This window comes from Bombina bombina, chromosome 1, assembly GCF_027579735.1.
Source record: "Bombina bombina isolate aBomBom1 chromosome 1, aBomBom1.pri, whole genome shotgun sequence".
Taxonomy (NCBI): domain Eukaryota; kingdom Metazoa; phylum Chordata; class Amphibia; order Anura; family Bombinatoridae; genus Bombina; species Bombina bombina.
This window is the reverse complement of record NC_069499.1, coordinates 1,055,227,351-1,055,251,245: the sequence shown is the minus strand read 5'-3', so window position 1 is coordinate 1,055,251,245 and position 23,895 is coordinate 1,055,227,351. Positions and strand designations below refer to the sequence as shown.

The 23,895-nt window shown below is 37.1% G+C and overlaps 1 protein-coding gene across 1 annotated transcript in view; it reads left to right on the top strand.

Moving 5' to 3' along the window:
- SLC13A3 (solute carrier family 13 member 3) overlaps positions 1-13,462 on the top strand; it is an 86,228-nt gene extending 72,766 nt beyond the window's left edge. Inside the window, exon 13 of the mRNA XM_053693641.1 lies at positions 13,295-13,462. Coding sequence (XP_053549616.1) covers positions 13,295-13,462 — 168 coding nt within the window. The remainder of the gene's footprint in view (positions 1-13,294) is intronic.
- The last annotated feature ends 10,433 nt before the right edge of the window (positions 13,463-23,895 follow it).

Sequence of the window (23,895 nt, the reverse complement as noted above, 5' to 3'; positions counted from 1 at the left end):
GTCAACAAACACTCACAAAGGGAACAGGAACTTATACAATGTTACTCATTTATAGACAAATTTGCTTTTACTTGCTCTATATGTTGATTTTTTTTTTTAATTATTAGTAAATAAAATGAAATTATCAAAGAGCCCTACTGTTTTACATATTCAGTTTATAACCTATCCAAAAGTTTCTTTATACGGTGTAAGGACCACAAATGTAATAAAGCTATAGAAATGTGAAAGTACTATGTGCATTTAATTAGAAACTACCCATTTGCACGGGTGAAAAATGTGTTTTCGTGAAACATTTACATTGGTTTTCATCAAGCGAATGTAAATGTTCAGTTGATACAGGTTTAAAAGTTTACCTGCAACATTACACTCTTACCTCTAGCACGCTGGAGTGCCGCACTAATCCCGACCCTTTTTCACAGAGCCCCTAAGTACTAATACGTGTAACGCTCATGGGATACTTCTCTATCAGACCGAACTCGGCCAGTAGTCTTGTTATCCCGGCGTCGGGCCGGAATGATAGGGAATATCCCAGAGCAGAGAAAGTTAGTGAGATGAGGAAGGCGGCACTCACCACAGGCAGGACAGTCCCCAGCGGCAAAAGCAAAGCAGTTTAAGGATAAACCACTAGAATGGTCAGGCAGGCAGGGTCTAGCAACAGTAAAGCAGTCCAAGGGCACACCACTAGAATGGTCAGGCAGGTAGTGTTTTGCAACAGCAAAGCAGTCCATCAGATTAAGGGTTAAGTCAGGAAGAGTAGTCAAACAGGCAGGTTCAGCAACAGTTAGCAATCCAACTCAGGGATACTCCTCTATCAGACCAAACTCGGACAGTAGTCTTGTTATCCCGGCATCGAGCCAGAATGATAGGGAATATCCCAAAAGCAGTCCAAGGGCACACCACTAGAATGGTCAGGCAAGTAGGGCTTGGCAACAGTAAAGCAGTCCAAGGGCACACCACTAGAATGGTCAGGCAGGCAGGGTTTAGCAACAGCAAAGCAGTCCAGCAGATTAAGGGTAAAGGTAGAGTAGTCAGACAGGCAGGTTCAGCAACAGTAAGCAATCCAACAGATTAAGGGTTAAGGCAGGTAGCGTAGTCAGACAGGCAGGTTCAGCAACAGTAATCAATTCAGCAGATTAAGGGTTAAGGCAGGTAGCGTAGTCAGACAGGCAGGTTCAGCAATAGCGATCAATAATGGGCAGTTAGAAAGAATGATCTGTTACACCTAGGAGCAGACAAAGTAACACCTATACTTGGGCAGTGACAGATCATTAGGGAAACATTTAAATAGGCACAGAATTTGCGCCACTGAGCTCCGACCGGCATCAGGAGCGTGCGGTGATGATTTCAGCACCGCATGCATCCTGAGCTGACACGGCCCCTGGCAATGAGCAGGGAAGGAGACTTTGCGCGCCTAGTAATGGCTAGAGCGGCGCGGCGTGACAATAGGAGGCTTTGCAAGGTGGCTCCCAGGGCCTGCGCTAAAGGACCTTTGCCTCCTATTAGTGCATCCTGGGGCTCTGTAAAGAAGGGTCAGGATTAGCAAAGTTCTCCAGTGCACTAGAAGTAAGCATTTTTAACCCCTAAGGTAATTTAAAGGAAACAAATTAATACCGATGAATTTCTTTGTTTTCTTTCAATTTTGTGGTGCATTCATTCAGATATTAGTTTCATGAAAGCGACATGAATATGCGTGTTTTGTTAACTAATTTGCATTTATAACAAAACAAATGCATGTGTCTATTAGAAAGATAGCAAACTTCTTGTGCTAATTTACATCTATCACATTTCCTCACATTAAACTTACTCTTTCATCCATTGCAAAATCTAAAGGACATGTCTCTCTGTTAATTATTCTCAATCTGTCTGCAACCTTTAATCTTGTTGACCACCCTCTCTTTCTCAAAATCCTCTAGTCTTTAGGCATTTGTGATATAGCCCACTTGTGGTTCTCCTCCTACTTGTCTAAATGTACTTTTAGTGTAGTCTTGGCTGGTGCACCCTCTACCACTTTCTTTTGGGGTACTACAAGGCTCTGTCCTTGGTGCCCCTTCTATTCACAATAATAAAAAAAAATATATATATATATATATATATATATATATATATATATATATATATATATATATATATATCTTTATATTTAGGTTCCTAATAAAGTCCCATATAATTTGTATGCTGATAAATCTACCTCTCTACATGAGACCTACGCCCTTCCTTGCTAACTTGTATCACTAACTATCTTTAAAATATTTTATCCTGAATATCCTCTCACTACCTTAAACTAAATCTCTCCAAAACTGAGCTTCTTATTTTCCTACCTTCTTGTAATATATCAAACCCCTAACATCATTACCCCAACCCTGCATGGCCAATGTATTGGGTTCACACATGAGTCAGATCTTTCATTCACTCCTCACATCCAATGCCTACCCTTTCTACCTTAAAAAAATCTCTAAAATGTGCCACTTCCTCACAAGACACAACTAAGATTTTAATCCAGTCTCCCATCTTTTGGGGCCCTGACTATAGCAACTTCATCCTCTCTGATCTCACTACTTTCCGTCTATCTCTTTTACAATCCATAATGAATGCCACTGCCAAGCTGATCTTCCTTACACGTTGGTCTTTATCTGCTGCACACCTCTCTGCCAATCCCTTCACTGGCTTCATCTAACCTCCAGAATAAAACACAGAATCTTGACCATAACATTCAAGGTCCTCAATAACATTTCTCCCCCTATACCTGTAAATTGGAGATTATGTTTAAAATGTATTGATAAATTCAGATAATATTGTTAGTGGCCACTTCTGTCATTAACATTAAAGCATCAGTAAAGTCATGTGTAACTTTAAAATTTTAAACTTTTACCAGCAGAAAAAGTGTTAAAATACAAGTTGATTGATGTTATTATTGCATATGAAGTCAATTGAAAATGTTTAGAAAACTTACGTTTAAAATGTTTGTTGAATGTTTGCAACACCACAGCCCAACTGCCACTCTCTGGAAAGGGTTTTTCTTTAACTTGACTGACAGATCCTTCTAGCCAATCACCTATCAGCAATTGTAATACCTTTTGGGTTTGTGCACCCAAACATGCGTTATCACAGCTGACAGTGTATCACAGTGGCATGCACATTACCACATATAAGGAAGCAGATCAGCTGTATAGCCAATTGCTTTAAACTAAACAAATACTTAATATTTGTGGAACATTTTCATTAGTTTTCATTAAATGACTGTAAATGTTGCTTTGCTACAGGTGAAATAGTCTGCCACACTCACTTATTAGTGAGGGCCGGGGCTCAGAGAAGAAGGATCTGGGTTATTATGATTTTATTATTATTATTGACACTGTTGACCATCCCCTTCTCCTATGGACTCTCAGCTCTCTTGGGCTCTGTAACACTGCCCTCTCCTGGATTCACTCATATCTCTCTAACAGATCCTTCTCTGTCTCTTTTGCTGATGACTCCTCTTCTCTATTGCCTCTGTCTGTTGGAGTACCTCAAGGCTATGTTCTGGGTCCTCTACTCTTCTCTATTTACACTTCTTCACTGGGTAAACTAATCAACAGCTACCACCTCTATGCTGATGATACCCATATCTACCTATTCACCCCTGCACTCTCTCCTTCTGTCAATTCTCAGCGACTGCTTTCCTGGCATTTCTTCCTGGATGGCCACCTCACCACCTAAAAATAAACATGTCCAAGACCGAGCTTCTTCTAATCCCCCCCATAATTCTACTCCAGTTTCTAATTTTTTTATCACTGTTGGCGGCACCACTATCTCTCCATCACCCCAAGTCCGCTGCCTTTGAGTCACACTTGACTCAAATCTGTCCTTCATTCCCCACATCCAATTGATCTCTTCATCCTGCTGCAACCACCTATGCAATATCTCCAAAATCCGTCCATTTCTGAGCGCTAAAACTACTAAACAGCTAATCCACTCCCTGGTAATTACCCAACTTGACTGCTGTAATAACCTGTTAACTGACCTCCCTCTCTGCCGCAACTCCCCCTTCATTTCGTCCTAAATGCCTCTGCCAGGATAATCCACCTCTCCCGATGCTCTGTATCTGCTGCAACTCCCTTCACTGGCTCCCCATTCAAAGCAGAATAAAATTCAAAATTCTCACCCTGACCTACAAAGCCCTCACTAATGCTGCCCCAACCTACCTGTCCTCACTCATCAACAAATATACTCCAACCCGGCCCCCAAAGAACCAACAATGACTTGCTCCTTGCATCCTCTACCATTACCTCCTCCCATGCTAGACTACAGGACTTCTCTCGTGCAGCACTAACCCTCTGGAACGCACTTCCTCGAGCTGTCAGACTTTCCCCTAACTTGTCCTTCTTTAAACGCTCCCTAAAGACCTTTTTGTTCAGGGAAGCTTATCACCCAACTCAGTAACTAATTAATTTCACTTACCTAACAGTTGCCCTCATCTAACTCCTTACAAACATTATTCTCACGTTTGCAGTCCCCACCTCCTGTTTCCCATCCTCCTACCCATCTAGATTGTAAGTTCCCACAGGAATAGGGCCCTTAATTCCGCCTGTATTTATCTGTTAAATTTTGTCTTATAATGTCTCACTGTTGTACTTTTATCTTTGTACCCATGTACAGCACTGCAGAATCTGCTGGCGCTTTATAAATAAAGAATAAAAAAATTGTAATAATTGTGGTTAACCAGTGTGTTAGAGGAATTGAACCCCTTAAATGTAATTTAAAGAAAATGAATGAATACTGACAAATTTCATCAGAATGTTTTCATAACGAATATACATTTTTCTTTATGAATTGGCATTCGTAATGAAACAAATGCACATTTCTATTGAGTGGTACTTTAAGTACCCAATAACTGAAATTTTACACATCAAAAAATAACTTACTGCTAACCAGTTAAAATAATTACATTGTTTTTAAGTACACAACCTAATGCATTTTAGAGGGGCTGAGTATTAAAGGGATAGTAAACCCAAATTTTTTTTTAAACTTATTAAATACTTGTTAAAATAATAAATACATTTGCAATTGGTAAAATATTCTTTCTTTTTTTTGTAATTTCAATTTGAAACTTAGTACTGCGCCAAACCCATTTTCTAAACATTATATGGGGCCTGTTGTGATGTTCTACCTAGGTAGAAACATCATGGTGGCCCGCATGCGCATTAAAACTATTTTATAAGCAACGCATGCGCAGACTCGCACCCCAGTCTCCAGCAGTCTACTGACAGAAGCACAAGTTCTTTTACACAGGCATCAAGACAGTCACACACAGAGTGCAAATCATCTCTTGCAAATGAGGGGAAGAGACATTTAGGAGAGCAGCGTGTATATTAGAATTCTTCACTGCCTGTGATGAAGTTCATTTGTGTTTTAGACGCTGAATACGGCAGTGAGTTTGAGAGCTATGTTTATTTAACTGTCGGGCTCATCTCCCCCCTCCCTCTGGCTGTGGGCAGTGAGTTTGAGAGCTATGTTTATTTAACTGTCGGTCTCATCTCCCCCCTCCCTCTGGCTGTGTTTGCTTTCATGTGGAAACGGAGCCCTCACCGCCATTAATCAAGTAAACAAGCCAGAGGGAAGGGGTGAGATGAGCCCGACAGTTAAATTAACATAGCTCTCAAACTCACTGCCGTATTCAACATCTAAAACACAGATGGACTTCATCACAGGCAGTGAAGAATTCTACTATACACGCTGCTCTCCTCAGCTTGTAAAGTCTTGCAGCACAGCTCTCTCATACTGAAGCGTGGGTAATAGAGAACCTGTTTATATTTTTCCCTGTCTCCGCTGTTGCCGGTGTGAAGCTGCCCCTTCAACCAATAGGATGACTCAGCTGTGAACAGCTGTTCTTTAACCTCAGTACTGCGCATGCGATGCTGACTAAATGTATTATTTAAATTAAGGGGCCCAGCTACTTTGCCATTGGATGGGGGACGTATATGAGCCATGCCTCATTTTAGGGGCTGTCATTACCACACATTTCATGACAATTTAACCTTTAAAATTAAGGTATGTGAAAGCTTAATTTAATAAAGAAAACTATTTTAATTTATTACATTGGTCATAGTAATTATAATAATATAGTTTAATTACTTTCACATGGGAATCAATTTCTAACCCTTTAAAATTAACAAGGAGAAAATTGATTGGTGAAACTGATCACAAAACAAAATTTAAAGATCAATCTCCGGGGGGCGGAGCCAACAACCAAACAGGACAGACGTGTTCATAAGAAGCTCCTCAGTCAGAACACACATTTATATTATTTTATTAAAAAAAAAAGGACATAATACATCCTTGAACACAAATGCCTTAAGTAATAGGGCACCTCTGCACCTGCGGCAGCCTTCACCTTTAAGTTTGGGACAGATTGGGAGCCGCGATCAGCTTAAAGTTGCTTGAGGCCTTGCATCTCGGCTCATAAGTGCACACAATAAATTGAGCTGCCTACAACTCTCATTAGAGCACTGCTTTGGTCCCCGGAGAGACGGGGACCCGCTCCGGTACCTGATCTCTTCAAGAGAAATAAGAAACCGTCTGAGAGGCACCTTAGAGTTATTGATGAAAGGACAGACGGCAACGGATTGAGCCTGCGGACCTTAGTGAGTACCCCACCGCTCCCCTGCAGTGCCAAATATCATAGGTGCTGATCTAGACACATTTTCCCATCACGGCCATTAAAGTCTCCATACAGGGGGGCTGTTTACCTAGCACCTTCAGTGATCAACAGTTTTGGCGCGAGGCGCCATCTTCCACGCCCGCACATCAACAAAGACTGTTACCGACCCAGCTAGCTAAGCGACAGCAGGCATAACCACTTAGGGCCACTTAGATGCGCTACATAAAATAAATGCTGCAGTACATGGTTAGGGCTACTGGACATACACTTTGATCCCACTGAGAGTATTCTTTCATGCCACACTTCTTCCATAACAGCGCCCTCATGGAGCTAGCCACTTCCCTCTTGGCAGCATTATGCGATCGACTTGATCTGCATCATGCAGGACTAGTAGATACTTTGAAAAAAGCAATTATCGCTCCTTACGCTACGGTGCTGACTGAAGGTACTCCTACCAACACGGCAGATCCCTCATCAGATAATGGTGACATCTCCTTACATGATACAGCTTACCAGCAGTGCATGCATCATGGAGAGTCTGAGCCCGCAGAGGAACCGGGAGGGAGAGAACCAGAAATAGTGCAACACTTCCATATTCAGGCCCCAGATCCGGACTCAGAACTAGTGTTCCGTCGGCGAACTCTAAACCTTTTATGCATCAAGGGTGGAACCATCACTGCACCTCTTCAGAGATCCCTGACACATCGGCTACAGAAACCTAAAGTCAGCTCTTCCCACATCAGCACAGCTGGAGTTATACATAATAATGGGGATAAGATCTGCCCAGAAGTGCGCTTTCTACACATCAACATTAAGGTGGGCACACTCCAACCACTGCAGTGGCTCTGGTGGAAATCCGGAGTGGGTTAGATCTTTAGCCCCTCTCTATGTACAGCAGCAATTGCATAGTCCTGATACTGAAGCAGACTGTTGTATTTCACCTGGTTCTTTGGTCCCAAACAGTTTTGTTAAATATATTGTTAATCACTCCGGGACTTATGTTATGAACTCAAGCTAAAGACTCATTGGGAACATTATCTGCTCGTCTGATATACTTTAATCTTTTGGCCCTAGTGTTTGGTCAAACTCACTTCTGGATCTGTCAGAGGATGAGATGATAACCCCTTCAGAGCCACCTGCTTATTTTTCTATTCTATATATGCTAGTTATGGAACATTAGTTAGTCTGTTCCCTATTTTGTAAGATTTGTATGCCTCATTCCTCCATATTTCCTACTGAAGTTCTATCAAGGAACTTATTTTGTAGAAACCTAGTTTGTAGCTTTTACTAATATATATTGACCGCATTCTTTATTTTATTCTTATTTTATATCTCCCTACAATCAGAAAATATCTAATATGATGCTCTCAATGTCATGTGTTCTAATATGTTTTAACTAGGTAATACCTGGTTAGTGTTTGCCATGTTATAAGAGATACACTTCATAGTTTTCTATTTTCCAAGGAAAGGCTTGCATGTAATACTAGGGTCAAGTAATATAGGGCTTTGGAGAGTGTTAATGACGACTCGTAGCCTGAACTATGTCCCCATATATGCTGCATGCTATTATCTGTATATAGGTTTTTGCACTGTTAGAGGGGGTTTATGATATATTAGCTCTTTGAGTCATTTTGCGATTACTTGAACAAGCTGCACACTAATTTTAGGAGAGACCATTCCTCATAGAACAGGTCCTAGTATTTTTCGAATATTACATTAGCAAGGATATATTTACTGTATAGTCAAAGGTAACAGTCAGGAATAGGTTTGGTGAGTGTTTCAAATTACATGCCTACTAAATGTGTCCCACACATTAGATACAATGGCAGATTAGATGCTATGTATATGTGTACGAACCTATATGTTTACTAATTACCATGCATCCTTGCCGATCCTCTGTATGAGTCTCCCTTCTTAAAGTGGTTCAAGAATTTTACAGTAGACTTAGCTTCACACCCTACATATTTTGACTAGTAGATATGCAGATTATTAAAGAAAAGTAGAACCTATACATAGAGTCAGCATAATATGTCAGGAACGGTTGGTATGCATTTCACAAGTCTTTTACCTGCTGTACATGTCTCACATGTTAGGTGTCACAGCAGAATAGATGTTATGTATATATGTACCCGCCTATTTCTCTACTAACTACTATATACACGCCATAGGTTATTATACCCTTTGAAGGCTTTAATGTAGATTATCCGCCCACCATATAGATTAGATATAAAAACTTCCTTCCCTGCTTCACTTGTTTAAATACGCCTCTCATAGTTTCCTATCTTGGCCACTACTATGTACATATTTAGCATACATAGATTTATAACCGAACCCATACTGCAGCCCCTCCAAATTAGGCTCCGCCCCCCAGCTTTCTCCTCCCCCGTCCCTTCCCCCTCCCACAACTCGAGTGGCTTTGGCCCACTGTAATCCCTCTTCCTTCCAGTGCTCTATGACCTACCTATGGTCACCCTACAAGCTAACTCCCCACATCATCGCAGCAATCGTCATTTTATTCATCCTAGAGATGTGGAGACCAGATTACAATTATTAAAATATAAAATGAAGTTTCACTTCAGTTTGCCCAAGCATATATTTGACACCCCCCTAGACACAACATAGGTCTCTACATGTTAAGGCTGACCTTATGATATTACTATGGTTATGTTTATTTCTGTGAGCCCTAAAAATGTATGATTTACCTTGATATATAGTTCAGTTACTCCTCCACTAGCCTAACAGATATAAGGGGTGTCAACACTGTTGTGCTGTACTTTTATGTTAATTTTATGATTGGGCAAATGTTGTATTTTGTATTCTTTGTGCTTTCTGAAACTTCAATAAAAAATCTTTTATAAAAAAAAAAAAAAAAGATTAATCTCCTATTGGTCCCTGCCCCTTTAAATACATTAGCTTCCCTTACTTGCATTTAGCATCTATGAGTAAGCGCACACCAGCGCGAAACATGTTAGATGGCTAACTACCCTCCTTGCTATTTTGTGTTTCCTCAATTTTAATGGAATAAAGCTTTTTTTTACCTGTTGCTCAGCAGCCTTCCATTTTTTTCTGTTCCTTGCTTAAAATAATTACAACTACAACAACTTCAGAAACATTGTGAACAGAACAAGGGGTTGACCATTAGTTTTTCAGCAGCATGATTGTGATTCTTCATCTAAACCTTGGCCAAGTATGCAGGATTCATAAAGACTCTGTTGGTTCTGTGAAGTATCTAGTTTCGTGGTCCTGCCTCACTATTTCACTGCTGATGAGGATGTCTCATTTTTGTTTCTTACATTTTCAAATATTTATTTTGTGTATATTTTAGAGGGGACTGTTTTATATATTGATTATTTTCTTTGCTTTACTTAATTTGTTTTGAGGGCAGTTTTGTGATGCTGGTATCCTTGAAATTAGATTTTTTTCTATGCAGAGATAAGGGAATTATTTAGAGATGGGTGCAGCTCTGTTGATTATAATGGAACACTCACATTCTTGTGATGTTGTGAAGTTTGTTCAGTAAGATATTAGTTTCACAAATGAGTTTTAGTTAATCAAGACCAAAGTCTCTAAAATGCAGATATATTATAAGCTCTGTTTGCACATGTGTAGTTAAAGGGACAGTATACACCAATTTTCATATCACTGCATGTAATAGACACTACTATAAAGAACAAGATGCCCAGATACTGATATAAAAATCTAGTATAAAACTGTTTAAAAACTTACTTAGATGCTCTCAGTTTAGCTCTGTTGAAAAGGTAGATGGAAAGTTCACTGCAAGACATTCCCCCCCTTCTTTTGCAAGCTGGAGTAGGTATCTGACAGTATTCTCCTAAAACTTTGGGGCTTGGTTAGGAGTCTAAAAATCAGAGCAATGTTATTTAAAAATACATTTAAAAAAAAAACTTTATGGGCTATATAAATAGATCATCTACAAAACATTTATGCAAAGGAAAAATGAGTGTATAATGTCCCTTTAAAGGGACACTCAGGTTAAATTAAAATTTCATGATTTAGATACAGCATGTAATTTTAAACAACTTTCCAAATTACTTCCATTACAAAAATGTGCACAGTCTTTTATATTTACAATTTTTGAGTCACCAGATCCTACTGAGCATGTGCAAGAATTCACAGACTATACGTATATGCATTTGAAATATGCAAGGAAATAGACTGGGTTAGTCTGCCCTCTTGTCTATCCTTAAAGGGACATTATACACTCATTTTTTCTTTGCATAAATGTCTTGTAGATGATCTATTTATATAGCCCATAAAGTTTTTTAAAAAAAATAAATGTATAGTTTTGCTTATTTTTAAATAACATTGCTCTGATTTTCAGACTCCTAACCAAGCCCCAAAGTTTTATGTGAATACCGTCAGCTACCTTCTCCAGCTTGCTCCTGTTTGTGTAAAGGGTCTTTTCATATGCAAAAGAAGGGGGAGGGGGGGAAGTGTCTTATTTGCCACTTGCAGTGGGCTTTCCAATTACCTTTTCAACAGAGCCAAACTGACAGCTTCTAAGTAAGTTTTTAAACAGTTTTATACTGGATTTTTATATCAGTATCTGTGCATCTTATTCTTTATAGTAGTGTCTATTACATGCAGTTATATGAAAATGAGTGTATACTGTCCCTTTAAAGGACCAGGCAACACATTAGATTTGCATAATCAACAAATGCAAGATAACAAGACAATGCAATAGCACTTAGTCTGAACTTCAAATGAGTAGTAGATTTTTTTTTTATAACAAATTTCAAAGTTATGTATATTTCCACTCCCCTTGCAACATGTGATAGCAATCAGCCAATCACAAATGCATATACGTATAGTCTGTAAATTCTTGCACATGCTCAATAGGATCTGGTGTCTCAAAAATTGTAAATATAAAAGGCTGCACATTTTTTTTAATGGAAGTAAATTGGAAAGTTGTTTAAAATTACATGCTGTATCTGAATCATGAAAATTTAATTTAACCTGAGTGTCCCTTTAAGATGGTCCAGCACTGATTCTGCTAGTAATAATTTATTTAACAGGTATTTAAACAGACATACCTATATTCCTTTCTATTCTCCATCTAATAGCTATATATTTATGTATTTACAATAATTTTCACACCTAAACTACCTAGTATGCCCACTGTTATTGCAAAGAAGGATTTTTCTATCATCATTGTTGATGCAAAACTGATAATCCACTTTTAAGAGCAAGTTACTGCAGAGAAGGTTAGGGGAGAAGGAGAAGGTAAACAACAGCTTACATAAATTGCCTAAAAAATTAACCCTAGTCTCCCTGGGAGAAAATGGAACAAGCACAATTTTCAGATGTATTTTACAGTAAAAAAAGGCAGCCAAAAAAATAATAATGAATTATGTATATTGTATTAATGATTCACTTACAATAATGAAACATGTTAGGCATTTGATAGTACAATACAGATGTGCGTTCATTTTTGGACAAATGTAATTTGATTGAACACACCAACGAAATGTAATGAAAACAAAAAAATACTGATGAAATTCGTCTGTATTTATTAGTTGATGTTAAAGTTTAATACCTCTGAAGAGTGCGCTAACCCAATCCTCTTCTTGCTAGGTCCCTGGCCACGTTAACAGGAGGCTTAACTTTAGTGCAGGTCCTGGGAGACAAACTACTAAGCCTCCTGTTAAGGTGGCCAGGGTTATGGCAAGAAGAGGATTGGGTTAGTAAGGTAAGTATTTTAGCTATAGGTGAACTTTTTACCCGTAGCTTCAAAACATTTCCATTTGTTTTAATGAAAACAAATGTAAATGTTAAATGAAGATCCGATTTTTATTTAGTTTTAAACTAAACAAAAACCAAAAAGTTCAGGGAATGAATATATGGGGAAACAAATTTTCTGAAATATTCGTAACAAAAATTGAATCTGAAATGAAATGTTCTTCACTGCACATATCTATGGTACAATATTTTTATTGAACTTTTCAAAAAGAAAAATGTCATAATTAAACACAAATGTATTGTGATTCACGATCCAGTCAACTCTGACATATATATATATATATATATATATATATATATATATATATTTATATATATATAAATGAAAATCCTGAAAGCTAAACATCACGATACAAATACAGGTAATTGGCGAGTTTTTAAATAATTTGACTCCTACAAGCAGGAAAAGAGGGAGAAAAGTGAGGCTCAAAAGGTTGCTTTTGGGTACCACATGGATATCATCAATTGTACACATTGAATATCGTATGGTTATTATTAGTAGGATGCTATGAAAACAGATCAAGCAGACAGCGCCACATTTGCCCCCCCCCAAATATAGTCAAACCTTTGTATTGAATTTAAATCCCTCTACTTCAGTTTAAAATTCTCTTTTTCAAATGCCCATTACTAGATATTGTTCATTGTCAAAAAGAAGAAAAGTTGGATGCAAGATTTAATTTATTGTAAAGGGCTCACAATAACTTCTGTACTTTATGACTGTCAGTCCATAGTCTATTTTAATTCTTTAGAATTCACATTTTAATTTACAATAAATTTACATTTCTGTTGAAGCTTTTGTGCAGCAGCATTTTTTTTTATTCTGTTATTTTTATCCCTTAAAATGTGAACGACTGAAATGTTTCTATATTCATGACTGCTTTATTTATTTATTTTCAGGCAAAAACAGGTTTGCTAATGAATTTGATGGGGGTGCTTCTTCTTAGTCTAGCTATGAACACATGGGCTTCTAGTATCTTCCAGCTTCATACATTTCCTGATTGGGTTACAATTCAGAACGTCACTTCATTGGTGGAAACTGCACAAAACATCACTACAGGTGGATAAAGATGTATCACAAAGCATCTACATGTCAAAATGTATGCGTTTTGGACAAAATGATGGACCAAAGAGACAAAGAAAAAAAAAGCAGGTCATCCTGATGTTTTACTGTGAAATAGATACATTTGTACGTATATAATGATGATGTGTTACTTTGAAGGACTCTTTTTTTCAAGCGCTTCCAATCAAAAAAAAAGTTTTAATTGTTACACAATTGTTTCACTGCTGGAAAAATTAATTCTCTCAGAATTGTGATAAAACTCTAAAGAAGTTAGCAATGTACATTGCTTTAGATAAAAAATTCATGCATATTAAACAAAGTAGAAATCGATCCAATATACCTCACTGGTACAAACTATAGCTTTAGGAGATATTAAATATCATTCATATGAATGAATTTTGAATATGCTAAAACGTAGCACTTTTCAGCAGGTTTGGGCTTTTGCAGGCCTTACACATATGCAAAGCAATATTGTAATATATATGTAGGGTACATTGGTTTTATTTTCATGTGGATTATACTGTGATCATAAAAATGAATGTAGGTTTCATTACATTTAATCGATATAATGATTTCATGATTATCGAAAAAACCTTTCTTTCTTTCTTTCTTTCTTTTTCAATATAAAGATATTTTTTAAACTATTTCTTCAATACTAGTTCCTTGCAGGGTATTTTTCAGTCTATTGGCCCTATTTATGAAAGTCTGCATGGACAAGTTTATACGCTGCCTCCATTAAACATTGCTGAAGGGGCTGCTTAGTAAATGCCGCCCCCTGCTTGTGCACGGCTTTTAATCACCCTGTTTGGACTTGTCTGGGGTGATTTTAATCCACAAACTAATAGCTGGCCTGTAGGTTAGCCAGCAGCGGTCTGATGACCCCTGCTTCTTCTTAACAATCAGAGCCTGCACTGAAGGAGCTCCAAAGTTGCATCCAGAGGCATAAATAGAAACCACAGGGCCCAAGTGCAAGACTCTAAGAAGGGCCCCCCCTACACCCCCCCCTAAAAAAAGGTGATTTTTTTTTAAAATTTTTTTACATTTAACACAGAAAAAAATGTGAATCAGATTACATGTCTGCAAAAGGAGGTACGGTACCCTGTGCCCACAGTCTGTGAGATGGTCTGACCGCCTATTACTGTATATAGTGACCCTGTTTATCCCACCAGTACTGTATATAGTGAGTTAGAGACACAGTCTGTAATCTGCCGGTGAGATGGCTGGCCTGACCCTACCCGCCCCAGTACTTTATAGAGTGACCATAGTAGTCTGTGACATTGTCCAGCCCCCCCCGTACTGTATATAGTGGTACTGTATAGTGACACTGTTTACCCCCGCCCCCCATGCTGTAGTAACAAGGTCTGTAATTTGCTGGTTCCACAAACATACACCCACACACATACATGCATAAATACACACACACAGTCACATACATACATACATACATAAACACCAATTAGTAAACAGAAACACTAACCCCTGTAGTCAGAGACACTAGTGAGGCATCATGTCACACTCACATGATATTAGTGCAGGCAGTGGCAGGTCAACATTTTTTATTGAAAGCTTTTTTTTTTTAAGCTGGGCCCCCACCCTCAGGGGCCTAGTTGCAGCTGCAACCTCTGCACCCCCTGTAGTTTTGCCCCTGGCTGCATCCACAGCTTAATAAATGCACTGTGCATTCTGCATTGTGAATATATAGGGGTCAATTTATCATGCTAAGGCAGACAGGGGCGTACATACGCACCCTCACCACTGCAGCTCACCTCTGGCGAGCTGAATTGGGCTGCCGGAATTCAGCATTGCAGGAGAAAGCAATTTTGTGCTCTTATGTAACGCCACTCCCTGCCCATGCACAGCCAATCACGCGGGGCAGGAGCTGTCAATCTCCCCAGTCGGACAAGAGGTTAGGGAAGCAGCGGTCTGATGACAGCTGCTTCATAAATATGGACTGCAGGTTCTCTTGTGAGAACCTGCAGTCGTAGGGGGTCGAAGGCTGGTGAAGACCTTGATAAATCGACCCCATAGTAGAATTGTGCTAAAAGATTTGGTTTCAAAGTGCTCATTATCTATAGCAAGATAGTCATTATGTAAAGCAATGGATTTTGTGCTTTACATATTATCAGCCACACAATCTAAAGTTGAGGATGAATGCTATGAAATTGTTCTAACTCTTTCTTTGAGAAATGCCATGACTGACAAATTATTAAATACATTTTAATTAAAGTTATGTGTTAACATTGATACTTCACTTCTATCCCTGAAATAAAGCAGTGTATTAATAATAATAATTCATATGGACATTTTTATAATGTGGCACTTTTTCTTATGAAACCAAGGCCAGGCTATTACAGCCTGAGCTATTGACTTCAATGTAATGCAGATTCCGTGTGCAACTTTAGGGACAGTGCAACATTTCCAAAATATGTATATGTATGTCAGACATTTTTTTCTAACCCCCCCCCCCTTTCTGCAAACCACAAACTGAGCAGAAACATACTTTCAATCATGCACATTTTAGATCTGAGCAAAATTCTGTAGCTTCCTGTAAAAGAATGTTCCTAGATTGTGGGGGGAAAATTGAGCTTCATGTTAACCTGAGTTTAAAATCAAATTAGTTGTGCCAGTGTCTCTTTCACTATTGAGATCAAGCATTATAACCTATAATTACATCAGTTGAAGGACTTTTAAATATATTTTAGAATTACATAATAAACAAAAACACATGGGGGGGCATTTATCAAGCTCCGTAAGGAGCTTGTGGGCCTGTGTTTCTGGCGAGTAAACAGCAGTTATGAAGCAGCAGTCACAAAGGCCATAACCCTGTCCGCCTGCTCTGATCGAGTACGATCGGGTTGATTGACACCCCCTGCTGGCGGCCCATTGGCCGCAAGTCTGCAGGGGGCGACGTTGCACCAGCAGCTCCTGTGAACTGCTGGTGCAATGCTGAATACGGAGAGCGTATTGCTCTCCGCATTCAGAGAGGTCTTGCGGACCTGATCCGCACTGTTGGATCAGGTCCGCAAGACCTTTGATAATTCGGCCTCATGATCTAAATTTCTGACAGATTTCACAGTTTCTTTCGATTTCCCAGCCCTCTGTATCATGTGACAGTCGCCTGTCAATCACAGACTTGTACAAATATATATATGGGAAATTCTTGCACATGCTCCTTAGGAGCCGGTGCACAGATTGGAAACTTTTTAAAATTGCATGTTCTATCTGAATTTAACAAGTCGTCCCTTTAATTTAATTTATTGAGGCATAATTACCAAATTGTTTTATTTGCACTAGTCTAGCTATGTCAAATTTGCAAAGTTATAAGATATTTGATACAATTTAGAATTTAGATTTCTTTGGCATTAGTCAACTGTAGCTTAAGGAAATAGCTACCTATAATCTATTGGTCTGTCTTTCTGTCTGTCTGTCTACCTGCAAATTGATTCCTACTATGTACAATGTTATTGATGTTTAACATCTACATTATCATTATTATATGATAACTGCAATATGTTCTTTAAATTCTGTTTTCTTGAATGATTGAGAAATAGTATTATTTCCTCTTTGTCTAGCATTGAGATATAACCACTAAACATATTTGTTCAGCTACTCTGAGCATGAGGCCATCCCCTCTGAGCCATTTATAAATATCTATGTCTCAATGCCTCTATGAGGAATATCACAATGAAAGATTAGTTTATGGTATAACTACTTACTGCATATTGGTCTTAAAGGAGACAAAAAAAACCACATTATGGGCCAGATTACAAGTGGATCGCTAATTGGCGCTCCTGTTCAAGAAGTAAGCTTTTTGCATGTGTCAGGTTGTGCTCTAATTATCAGTTGAAAGTAAACTATTTTCGCATGCGAGCTAACCCGATGAGCGCAAAAAGCAAACTTTCAATACCATATGCACGTTCACGTATTCCCCAGAGGACTCAGTTAAGCCAAAAAGGTAAAAAAAAAACCCACCCTACTCACGTGCAATGCCTATCGCATATTTTCAACTGCTCTAACCCGACATGAAAATATGAATATTTCACATTCCAATGTTCATCACATAGAAGAATATGTTCTATTTATGCATAAATACATATTTCTACATATATTGGATGTTTTTTTGTACAATATATATCTATACCTATATATATATATATATATATATATATATATATATATATATATATATATATATATATATATATATATATATATATATATATATATATATATAATGATTATATATAGGTATATATATATATATATACAGCTATACATAGGAATATCTATTTAGAAATACATAGAACATATTATGCTATGTGCAGAACATTGGAATGTGAAATATTTACAGTAAATACATAGTTAAAACCTTTATTAAATATAAATACTGCATAAATATGTTTTTTCATGTACTTGACAGCAAGGGCTCCAATACACTTATATACATGTCTTATATGGGTACATATGTATTTATGTGTTTATATGTGTATATATGTCTGTAACTACATATATACACATATTAATACGCAAATACATATTTACACATAGATAGACATATATATTTACGGGTAAAGTCAGATATCCGGGTAATCTTAGGACATTACCCAAGCGGCTGTGGGTAAAGCCTGATGTAATGTAATTCACCCATCTACACTATTTTTTTGCCTCCACCTGGGGGGTTGAAGGAGGTGGCCTCGCCTATCTTCTGGCATCCACCCCAAGTGAACCCCCATGCGGAAGCAAAAAAACATAGTAAAGATGGGGGAATTATAGTGCATCGTATATATGTTTGATTCAGTGACTCGATGAAGCGCATGCACTCTGAGGGGATTTATGATCTTACACCAGGCTTTACCCATAGCTGCTTGGGTAATGTCCATTTTACCCGGGTTATCCAAGGATTACTCAATATCTGACTTTACCCATAACATATACATACATATACATACATATACATACGTTATGTATATGCACTGTATGTATCTCAATGTTAAAGTCCTTTGCCTGATTTTTTTTTCTCTAACACCTGAGACCTCATATGTTTGAGCCCTTATAACTTTTGGATGCAATATTGTTTTTTTAATAATTTTTATTACATAGTGTTATTATGAGTGTAACTGTACTTTGTAATGTGTTTTGTGCAACTTATTGTTTTGCAAAACAGTTAACCAGAGCTCTGAGGACTCGGTAATCATTCTAACGTAAATCATGATTGTGCTCAAGAGATCACATATAGTTTCAACTAGTTACATCAGTGGTAAGCCCAAAGGGTACGAACACCCGCGATAAGGGATTCCTTATTGCTTGTGCATAAGCTTTTGCGCTCCACTCATAGTCTAGCCCTATATGGGAACATTGTGCTGAAGTCATAGGCCTAGGCTTTATGCAGCAGACAATCAGCTAAAAGTCTTATCACTATAGGCATAAAACTATCTGATTGCCTGATTTCTTCTTTTTTGTGGACAGCACACATTTAGGTTCTACAAAACAATGTAAAGCCCCTGGCAGAATTCTGTTAAGGCAGTTTTTACCTGGAAACCAGTGTCTCCCTGAATTTAAGTATCTGAAAGAGATGCATACATTAAAATAGGGCTCACAAATTAATTGTAAATTTAATATCATGTGAAATTAATATATCGAGTTTTGTATTAAAACATGCAGTAAAAAAATGTACACATTTGAAATCATAATAAAAACTACACTGAACAAAGTTTTCTTTATTTTGAAATGAGTTTCCCCACCTTTGTTAGTGGGATGAATGGGGTTCTATAGGAATAGCTAAAAGTTCTGTGCCAACTTTCTTCATATTTTCTAAACATTTTCCCCTTGCAGAAGATGCAATTTCATCTTGCAAACTGTATTGGTTGCATTATTTAAATTAAAATGCATGGGAGGCATCTAGCAACTTGCAGGGACAAACCCTTTTTTTTTTTTAGAGAATTCCGTGAGGACAGCCCCTGCTATTGCAAGCACATTTTTTTTACAACTCTTCCAGTATATCTTAAAATATAGGGCCCATGAATGGCTCATTTTAAAAATTAGAATACTATTTTAGTGGTTTGTTGTTTCCAAATGGGGATTTATAGCCATATCTTTACGTGACAAATAAATACTTGTTGATAAAACAGTGTACCATTCTATATTTTTCTTATAGTTATAGGTACACATTTTCTGTATACTATATAGAAATAAACCATTCTGAAGTTTTTCTAAAAGTTATATATTATGTTTATTTGTACATTTAATGGTTAACCCCCTTGGCTGCTAAAAACGCCTGTAAGGCAATTCCGTAGCAAAGTGCTGTAGTCCCTGGCAACAAATGGGTAGGAATATTTAATTATAACCTTCCATAAAACACTTTGAAATGTACTTTCAATGAAAGTATTGCTGCTTCATATTAATTTACTCAATATTTTATTCACTACATTTTCTGTATAATAAATTATGTACAATCATAATAGTGTATATTATTTCCTGTTCTATTGATTGACAGTATCATCTTTAATCTCCAAGATTCCTCCTCATTATATTTTAAAGTGTATTCTTTATTGCGAAGACAATTTTATGCAGGGCTTATATGTGTTTGATTTGCCTGTATATAAAGCAGAAGCTGTATATTGCTTTACTATTCATGCTAAAGCTTTGAGGTTTAATTATATATAATTTATTTTTAAAATGATGATACTTTTCTCTCACTTTATCTTTCTTTTGATTCAAATTGCCCAAATGTTTAGATAAAAGAACCAAGATAATACACCATATTCACAATAGATTATTATGCAACCATTGTGAATAAAGTAAGTCAATTTCTAGCCAGATTTGGCTAAAATGAACTCTTTTCTGCAAATTTAAAAACAAGTTATTGGTTTCTCTTCTCATTTAAGTACAATGTATAAAAAGTGACTGATTTGTAATGCTTTTGTTTCTTGAGAAGTTTCAGTAAAGTGTACTGTATAGTTTAAAACATTTTATTAATTTTGAACACAGACAAGTCACAGTTCCCCCTTCCTTTGGTTTATCATATATTTTTTCTTAGACTAACAAATTAAAGGTCATGAAACTCTTGGGGGATATTTATCAAAGGTCTGGCGGACCTGATCCGACAGTGAGGATCAGGTCTGCCAGACCTCGCTGAATGCGGAGAGCAATACGCTCTACGTATTCATCAGCATTGCACCAGCAGCTCTTGTGAGCTGCTGGTGCAACGCCGCCCCCTGCAGATTCGCTGCCAATCGCCCGCCAGCAGGGGGGTGTTAATCAACCCGATCGTACTCGATCAGCTTGAATTGCAGCGGTCTGTCCGCCTGCTCAGAACAGGCGGACAGGTTATTCGGCAGCGGTCTTTAGACCGCTGCTTCATAACTGGTGAAACACAGCCCTCACGCTCTATACGGAGCTTAATAAATGGGCCCCATGGTAACTACAAGACCTTTGCGTGTTCTTTAAAATAAATTAACATACCGGTTGAGAGTGAAATCATTATGAAACCATTAACACAATGTTTCAGTGGCTAAACTCCTACCTTTATTCTTCTTGTTTCTAGGCTTGTGAAGTCTGGATTAAGCATTTTTAGTTCGAAAAACAGTAATTTTTTAGGAAAATAAGTAATACAAATATACTGCATTTTTATTATTATTATTTTTTAAATACATTAAACTTTTTATATTAGAATCTCAAAATTCTTCATGACCCTTTGAGAAACGGCAAAACCTTCCAGCCAAAATTGGAATCCACATGGGTGCATTTCAGATTTGAATGGAAGCATTTGCAATATACATCTATTAGCAAAAATGCATCTAACAAAAGCTGTATCTGTTTAAAAAGTGTATTTAAGTATGAACCGTGCACCAGTATTTTAAACACAGCACATGCTCAGAGGGTCTAAGGTGCTTGTATCATGTGGTAATGACTCAATGTGTTAATTGCTGACATGATGCAAACCCCATTGGCTCTATGAGCAGCTGCAGTATTTAAAATGCTGGTGCACTGAAAATATCTAGCTAACACTAAAATAGTGATAACTTTTACTAGAAGTATACATGTATATTGAAAATATGTTTCTATTCAAAGATGTATTTAATTTATGTGCTTTTAAATTTTGACTGGAGTGTCCCTTTAACTTGTACATTCATTCTGTGGAGTTCTGAGGTGAAAAAAACATTTTTAAACAGCCGATTGTTGGAACAATGTGCACAAAGGTCTGCTTATGCTGAAGAATACAAACATTTTTACAGTTAAATTGCTCATTAAAAAAAAACAAAACAAAAATAAAACCTCCAGTAGGCAATATGAACAACAACACTGTAAAACTTTCTTTTAAAACTGTAATTTTTGGGAAAATGCATGTAACTTGTGGCTTCTAGTAATTAAGTTAAGAAGATACATAATTTATGCTGTAAAGTATTGACATATGGTTTATTGTATCTAGGTCATGTAAGTACTTGCATAATATTTATATAAATAATCTTGGTACAAATAAGAGTGCTAATTTATGCACAGAAGGCTGCCTCTGGTAATAAGATACTAAACTTTGGCATTGTATCTGTTTAATGTCAATTTGTCATAATTGTTAAAACTTGAAAAATTACTTGAAATAAATGGTACTGATCTACAAGCTGTTTTTTTTTTCTTTTGAACAATATGATGGGAAAACACACACATGTATTACAAGCATTTGGGAAAAGTTGATCATATAATGGACTATATAGAGATGCGTGTAATCTTATCATCACTAACTGAAAAAGGCCAGAATAGCAAAAAAGGCCAGAATATTAGTTCTTACATGAAATCAACAATTATGGAATTATGTAGCACCACCAGAATAAAAGTGACTAGCTAGTAAGCACAGTATCAGGTAAAACCAGCAGGATAATAAAATTGCACTTAGTCAGAAGGATGCATTGTCAGATAAAAGCACAACAGCTGGTAGTCGTCAGAACATAGAGAGAGGTATAGGCCAGCAAGATAGCAATGAGAATTAGCAGAGCAATTATCAATTCAGCTGGGGTAAAGCATGCTGGCTTCCATTTTGCAGCAGGTTTGTTTTACAAGTGCAAGAAAATGCTGTCAGCTCTTAAAGGTAACCATAGTCCATTTCCATTTAAAGGGACACTAAACCCAATTTTTTTCTTTTGTGATTCAGATAGAGCATGCAATTTTAAGAAACTTTCTAATTTACTCCTATTAATTTTTCTTCGTTCTGTTGATATCTTTATTTGAAAAAGAAGGCATCTAAGCTTTTTTTGATTCAGAACTCTTGACAGCACTTTTTATTAGTGGATAAATATATCCACCAATCAGCAAGAACAACTCAGGTTGTTCACCAAAAATGGGCCGACATCTAAACTTACATTCTTGCATTTCAAACAAAGATACCAAGAGAATGAAGAAAATTTGATAATAGGAGTAAATTAGAAAGTTGCTTAAAATTTCATGCTCTATCTGAATCACAAAAGAAAAAAATTGTGTTCAGTGTCCCTTTAATGTTTAGAAAACCTAGTAGTTTTAAAGAAAATTAGCATCTCAGAACATGTTGCTTAACAATCCTAACACAATGGTATACAATAATTATTTGGCACTTGCGATCTTCATCTGTGATCAACTCAGATTCAATAGACATGTACATATATTTATACATATTTACTAAACAATTTCATTTACATGTATGTTAAAAACCTATGTTTAGTTAATATATTTTTTCATTTTTGAGTATATATGTTATTATGTTATACTAATATTAATAGGTAAGTTTTATGTTAAAATATTAGTTAACATATTCATATAGGCTCATGTGCTTTTATAGAATATGTATGCATTTTAGATGTCAACGTTTGTTAATATAAGTTGTAAATGAAATTTAATAAAAGCATATGGCAAGATAAAAATCGTTACCTTTTTGACCCTTTACAATTACTAGAAACAGTAAACACTTTGTAATTACAATACATTTCAGTTGTGTATAGGGTTGCCACCTCAGCCATGTTTTCCTGGACACTTATGAGTTACACATGCTGCAGGGCGAGCAGGGAGGAACATGTATTGTGTTTCTGGACAGCACTTCACATTCCTCCCTGCACACCCTGCAGCATGTGTAACTTATAAGTGTTCTGTATTTTAAGGGACAGGTGGCAACCCTAGTTGTGTAGCTATAAAATAATATATTAGGCAAATCTTAACATTTTTAAAAAAAATTAACATCCTTTTCACTGCAATTATTTTCTAATAGCCAAACTCCACCCACCAGTTGCCTTATTTGGAGGAGCCAATCTGGGCTTTAGTCTGCAGACAACAAGACTAGCCACTGTCATAAAGTTAGTATAACATGCATTGTTTTGCAGTTGTTGTCTAAGCCAATTAGTGGAAGATATAAAGCAGAGTTAGTCTTGAGAAGTCTGCAGGACGCATTTCAAGTTCTGAGAATTTTCAGAATGAAATAACT